The sequence below is a fragment of the Ptychodera flava genome, chromosome 17 (genome assembly GCF_041260155.1).
Source record: "Ptychodera flava strain L36383 chromosome 17, AS_Pfla_20210202, whole genome shotgun sequence".
NCBI lineage: Eukaryota > Metazoa > Hemichordata > Enteropneusta > Ptychoderidae > Ptychodera > Ptychodera flava.
Genome location: NC_091944.1, coordinates 33,254,561 through 33,265,645, shown reverse-complemented (window position 1 = coordinate 33,265,645; position 11,085 = coordinate 33,254,561). Strand labels below are relative to the sequence as shown.

The 11,085-nt window shown below is 37.6% G+C and overlaps 1 protein-coding gene across 1 annotated transcript; it reads right to left on the bottom strand.

The window, feature by feature from the left end:
- Window positions 1–2,343: 2,343 nt before the first annotated feature.
- Window positions 2,344–10,577, bottom strand: LOC139116398 (neuronal acetylcholine receptor subunit beta-3-like). The gene is made up of 5 exons (XM_070679034.1): window positions 10,454–10,577; window positions 8,346–8,390; window positions 7,136–7,245; window positions 4,706–5,606; window positions 2,344–2,478 (listed from the first exon to the last, which is right to left on the bottom strand). Exons 4-5 carry the CDS (start codon window positions 5,495–5,497, stop codon window positions 2,344–2,346), a joined length of 927 nt encoding a protein of 308 aa, XP_070535135.1. The 5' UTR covers window positions 5,498–5,606; window positions 7,136–7,245; window positions 8,346–8,390; window positions 10,454–10,577.
- Window positions 10,578–11,085: the final 508 nt, after the last annotated feature.

Sequence of the window (11,085 nt, the reverse complement as noted above, 5' to 3'; positions counted from 1 at the left end):
TTTTATCTGATCAACTTATTCAGCTGTCAATCTTTGTACGCAATGACGTTCTCCTCATAATGATCTATAAAGTACCCCATCATAGTTTTAATCCGTATTCCGGCTCACTTTATAAATTGCACCCGTTACAACCCGATCCAAATCTTGACCTTGAAGGCGTTTGATATCATGTTTGAGATATCATCGTCTAACAGTTCGTTCAGAGATACCACTTGCCCTGGGCAAAACATTTTGGAGATGAACACCTATTTCGCGGGACCTTATTGCCTGAAGTGTACGCGCACTCTACCAACCAAAGAACAGTTTTTTATCTTGTCTTCCAGTATGTGAGACGATGTTAGGGACTGGCCAGTTTGTTCAGCCTCGCGCGCTCTGTACGTACGTGTGAAGTACACACACTCCAGAGTTTGCAGAAGCCGTCTGAGATAGCGTTCTACATTTGCACTATAAATCGGAAGAAAAAATGTTGACATTGCACTAAAACGGTCACTACTCTGACAATTTGTAGCTGTGGAAACGCAGCTATTGTTGGCGGGGTAGCGTGGCCGCTATGCGGGTCATCAAAAGGCGGGGTTGACCTTTTGATGACCTGCATAGCCGCGCACCTTACCCGCCAACAGATAGCTGCGTTTCCACGGCTAGACAATTTGATGTCCCGGTGAAGAATGTAAGATGTATAATAATAAGGTTATCACGAAAATACCGCAAACGATGCACTAGGACATTGGCGCCGTGCATCACCCTCAGCTTCGCACCGAGTTATACGCTGCGCCAATGTCCTCGTGCATATCCTTTGCGGTATTTTCGTAATAACCTCATATTAGTAAAGTTACGCGCCCAAAGGGCGCGCCGAAAAATGAAACTGAATGATGAAATTCATGGCTAGCACGATACATTTGATGCATTTTAGGCAAGTATGAGCCCGTGTCGAAACTTAAAACACACTGACCCCCTAATTGGGCATTTCAAAATAGGTGACACCATCACCAAAGTGAAAAACAGGGTGACCCCCATGAATCCACCGGCCTCCAAGGCCGAAGAAACTGACCAGTCCCTCATTCCCGCTAATTTTTAAAAGTATTTTATGCCGCAATTATCGTAACCAAGCCCCGCCCAAGTACATTAAGTCACACTGAGATAAATGTTGCACCTTAATTCCAATTCGATACAGTTATTTCCGCCATAGTATGAAAAGATACTGAGCCACGCCCCAAATGAAATGGGAAAATCGGACATTTGCTATATTGGAAATTGAAAAAACGGAAATACGTATTGTGGGAAATAGAGTTTGTCAGAGGGAAATTTGAATGGCCGTAAAGTGTCATCCTCACAGCAGTATACACCTGTTTCCTATTTTTCAATCTCAGCCCAAAGATTTTAAATTTAGAAATAGGCCTTAAAGTTAATAATCAAGATGATAATACCATTTGAAAATTGAAAATTAGCTCCATTTCGATTTTCTTTTCTGAAAATGCAAATTGGTTTATTGGTTGCCCCCCCCCCTTCCCATACTATATATTTCCCAAAAGCAGAGACTCTAAAGTTCAGTATGATAGCAGTAGTTTACTCGAAAGATGAAGTTGATGCATATTTGGGGTAAAAAACCTCAATTTTGGTATTGATGATAAAAATTAATTTAAGTCAAAAACTTGACGCTATTTTCTGAAATGTAATATTTCACTTGAAGGAAGAGTATATGTAGAAAAAAAGACTATTTTATTTTATATTATCTATCCACATTCTAAATAGCAAGGGTTGAAAAACTGACAATCAAAAAAGTGATTAAAATCATGATTAGCAAAATTAAAATGCCTGTTATTCAAAATGTAAGAATTTTATTCCCAAACAAAATAGTCATTTCTTATGTAGCCTTTAAAGAACATAATGTGAAAATTTCAGAAAGTTTGACCCTGCCAGAGTGGAGTTAAATTCTTTTGGAAATTTTGCAATTCAGAGCAAAAGAAGCCAGGAATCGGGTGATTTGCATAGTATTGCATAAATTAACACTTATGTGCCACGCAACTTACAACTGTTTGACAACCCAAAGGTGAACTCAACCAATATTTTATTTGGTTGACAAATTAATTAAAATTGAATTAATATTTGCGAAAAAGTGATTTTTGAACAAAATACGCACTGTTGGGTGCAGCGCCCGCCTAGATAAATTTGTCAACTAAATGAATAATGTAGGTACTTGATAATGTGCTTTATATGAAATATATTTTCTATGTTTTTACTGTTTGATCAATCAGATACAATCCATATCATTTTAACTACTTTAAAGAGCACAAAACAAACATCATCAAAGTGATGTCCGCAATTCCACATTAGATCTGAAGACGTTCACCAGTACCGCTCGTAGGCAGGGGAGAGCAGTAACCAGACGAGGCTTGCCACAGACACGGCTAAACAGATGATGGACAGAATTCGGTCCAACGTCTTCACAAGTCTGTCCCATTTTTCTTGGCAATCTGTAACCTATCGAGAAGAACGACAAGAAGTGTGGTTATCGCGTATTGCAATTGTCTAACGTTGCCGATTTGCTCACTCTGGCTAAATAATGTTCTGTCCATTCGAAGAGTCGATTTAGTGCCAGTGTTTCTGTCCGGCTACAGCGCCAAAGTTGGTAGAATGACCGTAGAATGACCGTAATGTATTTAAAGCTCCACCAGCTGTATCTTTTGGCTATTTTTTCATAACTTTTATTTTGTGGTGTCCCCACACTTTCTGTACTGAATCCCCAAACTGTAATTTAAAGCCAAGTATTTAGCATATCAACACAACCTATATGAGTATAATCTACATTGTTATTGTTGAAAATTGTATTCAAGGTCTAAATAGAATTAATTCGTAAACAATAAACAATGATCACTACACAGATACAAGCTGTGTCGACAGAAATAATACTCGAAATTTCAGCATGACAAACGGATTAGGGTCAGACACGGTAGTTGATATACAGAAGCAGAATACTGAAAAACTTGCAACAAGTTATAGCTTATGTCCCTTTAAGATAGCATACACTTCGTGCATTGATGGTGTTTCGATGCATAGTGTGTCGATGTATTGACTTATAAAACTCTAAATGGACAAGCTGCAGATTACTTCAAGATCTTTCCCTTGGTCATGTAGTGGGCTCCGAATCCTAACATCAGTAAATCTGTGTGTATCTTAATATAAATTGAAAACATATGGAGGGTGTATCTGTGATTCCTCGTCTTTGAATTGCCCTACATATTCGACACGCATCCATTATGCACAGCTCTTGCATAAATCTGTTCGCAAAAGCATATAATGTAAACTATTTTGCGCCTCTAACAATTACTTGTTGCTCACTGATTTTGAAGTGTTATAAGTATTTTCAATTGATTGATTGATTGACTCTTAACAATAGAGGAGGCATGTGACGACACTTTTCCTTCGAACCAACAGAACATATTGTCTTTTTTAAATAGAGATGTGGCCTTAGGAGCCGACATGACTTCCTTGCCTAGGCTTCTTGGCACTGCAAGGCTAAGAGACAAAATTCTATAAATATGACTGTTTTGTTATTTCTATTTCCATTATATTATCCTACCATATATATATCACATCGATCTCGTCTGAAGCATTCTACATGTATCCCAAGGATATAGACGGAATTTTTACAGTAGAGAAAGTCAAAATATTTTTTATCGACGCCTTCATCTGAGACCATGATTTTGTCGCACACAAATTGCACTTGAAATATTATGTTGCAATGTTAAATGCCAGGACAAGACAGGACACAATAAGTTAACGCTATCGAAGGAGTCGGATCTCCTTTTGGACAGAAGAAATGAGGTGTTTGCAACACAGGGTAGAATTTTCACATTTTATGTAAAACCTTTAACTCAGGGTTACTTACTATTATAGAAATAATGTGCGACGCCCTGGCCAATGTTTATTAAGGGCAAGGGCGAGAGGAAAGCCAAAAAATAACGGACTTTCCTCTCGCCCGCGTCCATAAATAAACTTTGTTATTTCTATTTCCATTATGTTATCAACGAACCCAAAAGACCGTCAACATTTCCGACGCGAAAGTCTCAACGGGGCCCCAGATTTTATATTACACAAATATTGTATTCACAGAGTGACGTGCTGTGTCTGCATGTGGAGCTCAGTGTTTTTGTAAGTCGGTAGTGCAATACGCGACGCACCGTCACACTATAAAGGTTTTGCAAATCCGGAGTTTTTTTTAAAACAGTGTATAAAATTGGCCCACAAGTGCTGTTTTTTGTGATTGATTATGATCTTTGTACAAATCACAATTTACGTTTTACCTGTAAAGTTACGATGATACGTTACTGTGAGCCGAGAATATTATTATTCATATTCATGGGCATGTAAACAAACCATTACTGTACACTTGTGGTCTATCACGTGGTTCAGCTCGACCAATTAAAATGCGACGGACAGAGCATGGTGATAAAATGGTTTGCAACTGTGATATCATCGTACCAGCCAATTCTTAACATTGTACCTATAATCGGATGGATACTATATTTATTTCCTTCTGTTAATGGAATTCTCGTTTTCAATACGCATCATCCAAAGTATTGTTTTCTTTTTAATCTCTCTGTGGCATCTTCAGCAACTGACGTCATACATGACGTTGTAATCGACGATAACATACCTAGTTACTATTATAACCAGAAGGCATATTCGATTCATAGGATGTACTCACTTGACGAGGAACATCATCCTTTGACCCCTCAACACCATTGGGATGCACTGTTGGAGATGAACCTTGACCATTGCCATTGTTGAACAGTTCCCCCTTGTCCACGTGTTCCTTGTCATCCATATCCAATGCAACACTGTTCTCAGAACCTCGGCTGGATGTGGCGACGTTTCCAAGTTCAATATCCTTATTGGTCGAACTCCATTTATACCGTTCCCCTGATGAGCTATTCCTACATAAGAAGATTCTCCGAATCCATGGACTCGGGGCACTCCTCGATGCTCCCTTTCGTTGAACATATATCAAGATGGTTGACATGACAACAGTGGACGCCACCATACCCATGTAAAACAACAGCATCATACCCAACAAAGAACTGTAGTTGGAGTTTGTTGGAAGGGCATCTCCCACAAGAAGCTGAAACACGCTCAGTGCCACCAGAAGTGTTACCGCAAAACTCAACCGTTCGCCAGAGTCAGGAGGAAGCCAGAACACACAGAACGACAGTAGAAACATCATGCTACTCGGAAAGACAATGTTCATCAAATAATAAAGAGGGACTCTTTCCATTTCCAATCCATAAATAGCCAAAGATTCGAAAGCAATGTCGACATTGTTTTTGTGAAATATAACCTCACTAGATATACCAGTTATTTTCCATTCGTAGTTTTTGTATTGTACCACCTCTTCCACAGTCAGATTTTCCTGGACGTTCAGGCGCACTTCGTCACTGTAGTACACGGTCGATGCGAATAGCAAGTGACATGTTTGACGATCCCATGGGAAGTACTGCATGTCAAGATAGCAATGACTGTCAAACTGTGAGATGGATATTAATATGACGGTTCCATTCGAAAATACGTGGAATAATGGAGGAGGGGGAGGTGTCACCACGCCATCAAACCTGTTGATAAATTTCAATCACATTATTATTTTCGCAGCTATGTGGATAGTTTCTCATAAAGTCGTTTAGCTAATATTTCAGTGATTTACAGTTTACTTGGACCATTTTTGATGATTAATCAAGAAATTTAAAATGTTAATGTAACATGCCATGAAAGGTGAAAGTGTTCTTTTCCAACAGAATTACTGGAAACAAAGCGAATACCAGCCAATATGCATTTGAAATTTCGATCTAGAGTTTTAGGTGACGTGTTTTTCACTTCCGGAAATTCGCAGAGTCGTCCTTGAATTCTCAGTCTTGATTGTGAAAAAACATAATTTGAAGTTTCCTTGAGCAAGTATCGACAGTTCATTTTACTCTAGAGTACCTATGTCATTGTGAACAATTATTGGGACTGAGGGTCGGTAAACCTATTTAGTGAGCTTTACTGATAATAGTAATTATTTTAGTCAGACGGTTGAAAACGCTCCACTATTTACACAAATGTGATTCCAACGGGCAATCTTACTTCGAAGTTTCACTCTTAAAAGTTGAATAAAATCCGACACAACAGTATTGTTCTATAACCGAGTTCTATAATCGAAAGTAATAGGATAGGACAGGCTGTGGCGAAGACAAGCATTTTTCAAAGCATGAGCCAATTTTCATTAGCCATGTATCGTTAAGTAAAATGTCTTATATTTAACGAAAACTCACATCAAAATTGCTTTGCAATCCTCCTTAACCCCTTCTAACACTATCAAGAGATAAGTCCCATATATTTAAAAAACCCTGATAAAATTTATCTACCTTGATGTGTAATCCAAAAACTATACTTTACGCTTCTACATCACAAAGAGTTGCACATGGCTGTGCACACCCACGGATGTTTTAAATCTTTAGAGAACATGATGTAAACATTGCAAGAACATATTTCCGTATTTTCTGCATACATTTGTGTTTCTTTGATACTGTGTAGACATCGGTGCTATTTGAATTCCTGTTCAAGGAGTATCTCAATAGCTAAGATCAGAGTCGGTCGTTTGTGGCGTTGAAGCTGTACACCAGTCGAGGTGCATTTTCACACTATACACGTAACCGACAAGGAATACAGTCACGACATAAGGAACAAAAGTTACTGTCGCTGATTTATAATTTTCCACAGCTCCGTTTAGTTAAGTTGTGTTTTCTTTATGAATAACGGTATCAGCATTTCACTGGAAGAAGTTAACTGTGGGAACGCCAGACTTCTGTATGCATGGGTTAAATAGTATTTCTATCCCGTCAGTGAACGAACAAGCAAACTTAGAAAGTGCTACACACCTAGAATGATAACGTTGGTTCACGCAATTTGAAATATCTACGATAAACATATTGAAACAAACGATGATCTGGACACATTTGTTTCTATTTCACTTTATGTTTGTCCTCTTGCGCAGCTGCTGCCATTAAATTGAAGTTAACGCGATCACAGAGGATATGAGATAAAGCATTTAAAGTAGTTTCCCCAATTACTTTACTTTCTTTGATTCAACTTTAATATTACCCACGCGTTTCTGAGAAAGACCCTTGGAAACCATACCACATCGGACTGTATCAATATCTTCGTAATATCATTGTGACTCGATGGGTTCCAACTCAATCGTTTGTCGGTCCATGTCTGCAAAATTAAAACATTTAAATCACTACTGTTAAACTGCCGCATCATGACATCGGTATGACAAACAGCTAAAATGGCACGTTGATTTTTAAACGTACGCGTGTCTTCGGTTACCCGTAGTCTTTTCGTTTGGACAGCTACGTTCTCTAACAAAACAGGACGTCTGCTCATTCCAAGAGAAGTAATCTTCTCTGGACATGAAACAGTATCAGAAGTATGGCAAACGTGTATGAAGGATTCCCCCTCCCACACTACTAGTTGTTATATGACGTTCTTGCCCACCCTAGTTGTTGTTGCTTCAGATCTGTGATCCCAATTAGAGAGTATACTCCGTCCCCCCTCATTATCAGTTCATGGGGGTCGTCGGAGCTTCGCCTGTGCGACTTTTCTGTTTCCACACAGTGTATTCGATGAACGATACAAGTCTTCCGGCTTGGTTGTGGACAATTGAATGTTCAATCACACACTTTTTCTTCTAAAGTACACACAGAATGTGTTGATAAGCCAAACCTTAAAGTTGCCGACTCATTTATCATTGGTTAGAAAATGACGAAAGTCTCTGTAGTCGTAGGAAACGCTGTTTGTGTCAGCTGTCAATTGTCTTTCTGTTTACTTGGAAAGAGGCAGCCTTTGTTCTGGCAACAGTGATCCGTCTCTGCCAGACCAGAACCCCTAGGTACGTTTTTCTTACAAATTAGGGATATGTCTTTCCTTAGACTTTCGTGTTTTTCTAGCCAATGATTAAATGAGTCGGCTACTTTACGGTGTAATGTCTGGCTTATTAACACATTCTGTGCGTACTTTAGAAGAAAACATGTGTGATGAACATGCAATTGTTTACAGCCAAGCTGAAAGAATTGTATCACATTAACATAGCTAAAAACTGAAAATTTACATTATGGCCGACATGTTTAACTTTCATCAGTCGCCAGTGAACCTTGGATACGGTGTTTACAGTCGTATCTGTTCAACATGACCTTTGAGCGCAGTTCAGAGACGCTCCCTGTCAATGTTGAAACTTGTGGATCCCGCTTCCATCTTCATTCAAGATTTAAATGTATCAAATCAGTATTTTATCTCTCGTTTGTTCCTAAGCTCACCTGCTTTAATAGACTGTTTATTTTCACGTACTTGTTCTTTTCTTCCTGTAATTAATCATGTAGACATGGTTACTTCAAGGAGAACGTGAAGACTAGGAAATTAATTTCGGACACTTTCAGATTTAGGAATGGAGTGGCTTTATTTTCTTGCACTGGTTACAGAACATTGCCTTTCAACTTTACGTATGGTAAACGTATATATATGATGACACGGTCAACTCTGCCTGGAATTATTGATCATGGTTACTTGCCAACATAGAGGAAAAGTCTTGTTTTTAAGCTCCGCTGTCAGCGATACGGAGCTTATCAAATAGGTTGATTTTCCGTCGTCGTCCGTCGTCGTCCGTCGTCCATCAACAATTGCCTTCTCCTCTGAAACCGCAAGTCCAATTGCTTTGAAATTTTATATGCAGTTCACTTAGGGTAACCTCACTTAAGTTTGTTCAAATCGTGGTGAAATTTGCATATTTGTATTTTTGGGGCATTTTTTGGTGTTTTTGGTAAAAAAATCTTCTTCTCTGAAACCGCTTGTCCGATTGCTTTGAAATGTGATATGCAGTTTACTTAGGGTGACTTCAGTCAGATTTGTTCAAATCGTGGTGAAATTTGCATATTTGTATTTTTAAGGTAATTTTTGTCATTTTTGGTAAAAACATCTTTAAAAATCTTCTTCTTCAAAACTACCTGTCAGATAGCTTTGGTATTTGGTACATATGTCCCTAGGGATGATCTATTTCAGATTGTTTAAATTGTGCAGAGATATGCAAATTTGCATTTTTTTAGGCAAAAAATGTATTTCTCAAACAGTACTGGTCTGATAGCTTTGAAATTGAACTAAGTTATATATATTGAATTTCTGATAAAATCTATAATTTTGTATTTTGGGGCAACTTTTGCAATTTTTAGTCAAAAATGTGTTTTTCCTAAACTACTCAACTGATAGCTTTGAAATTTGGTATACAGGTTCCTGCAGATGAACTAAATGATATTTATTGAAATGATGATGAAATCTGTAATTTTGTATTTTTGGGTCAATTTTTGCCATTTTTAGTCAAAAATGTGTATTTCCAAAACTACTCATCTAATAGCTTTACAATTTGGTATAAAGGTTCCTACAGATCACCTTCATGATATTTATTGAAATTACGGTGAAATCTGCAATTTTGTAATTTTAGGCCAATTTTTTGCAATTTTTGGTCAAAAAATGTGTTTCTCAAAAGTACTGGTCTGATAGCTTTGAAATTTGGTATACAGGTTCCTATAGATGAACTGAGTAATATATTGAAATTATGATGAAATCTGTAATTTTGTATTTTTGGGGCAATTTTTGCCATTTTTGGTCAAAAAATGTGTATTTCCAAAACTACTCATCTGATAGCTTTGAAATTTGGTATACAGGTTTCTATAGATGAACTATACTAAATGATATTTATTGAAATTATAATAAAATCTGCAATTTTGAAATTTTGGGTCAATTTTTGCCATTTTGGCCAAAGTGTTTCACAAAAAGTAATGGTCTGATAGCTTTGAAATTCGATATGCAGGTTCCTACAGATGAACTAAATTTGATCGTTGAATTTATGATAAAATCTGCAATTTTTATTTTTGGGGCAATTGTTGGCATTTTGGTCACAAAATTTTATTCTCACAAACTGCTCATCAGATAGCTTTGGTTAACATGTTCCTAGGGATGATCCGATGTGATATATTCAAATTATAATGAAATCTTCAATTGTGTATTTTTGCAGCTATTTTAGCTACTTTTTTCCGGCCCCTAAAATGAGCTATCAAAGATTTCCACCTTCTTCATCAACATGTGTCAAAATTATTCTCTACATAAACACAGCGGAGCTATGTCGGCCGCTAGGTCGCTTGTTAAGTTTTGTAGACGTCAGTCAAATTCTTGTAGACGTCAGTCAAGTACTGTATTTCATTAATCGTGATGTACTGTATTTCATTAATCGTTGACAACCAGTATTGATCATTTTCTGTGTAGTCTGTTACGAAGAGCACGCTTAAAACTGAATCAGTGCTGACATTTTGATAAAATATTGAGCAACCGTTACGTATGTTTTCATTATACAAGCCCAAAGAACAGCTGTACTTACAACATCAACCACTGTAACTATCGCAAAGTCTAAATATACATCTACGACATCTGATCTGTTGTCAACGGGACGAGATAAGCGATTATAGTCTGTCAGTAGCAGATCCACAAGTGCTTTCTCTACATCCGCCTGTGCCATACATAACACTAGAAACAAAGGACATTAAAACGGTGAGTATGTAATCGAAAAGTTCGTTTCTTGTTAACAGCAGACTGTTAACAAGATAACAATAATATGTATTATAGACGAGAATCTATTGATGACCTGCGTATATCCCTTACGTATGCTGTATGTTTTCCAAATATAGCAATGACGCAGATGGAAAAAAAATACCAGCCGAATGTATTCAAAACTACCAATTGTACTAATGCACCGTTGTAGGACATTTCGTGTACTCGTATAACCGACAGATCTGGCAGTTGTGTTTTTCCTTGTTATGACAATCCCCGTGTTAACAATGCAACAAGCATGGAATGCTGATGATGCCATCTTGGTATTGGTACGAAAAGTTCCGTAACCGCTTTATGAATCAATGCAAGAAATATTCACACTGACATAGCAGAACAATTGCACTAAATACATATGTAAACAAACAATAGGTAACTGGCAAAATCTGTGAACGAAACTGCGGT

What these genes read in the sequence shown, in the direction of transcription:
- LOC139116398 (XM_070679034.1), bottom strand. Translation starts at nt 5,497, where the DNA reads ATGCAGTACTTCCCATGGGATCGTCAAACATGTCACTTGCTATTCGCA. An exon ending in AGGATGATGTTCCTCGTCAA is followed by an intron (nt 2,479 to 4,705) that starts GTGAGTACATCC and finishes TCTTCTCGATAG; the next exon opens with GTTACAGATTGCCAAGAAAA.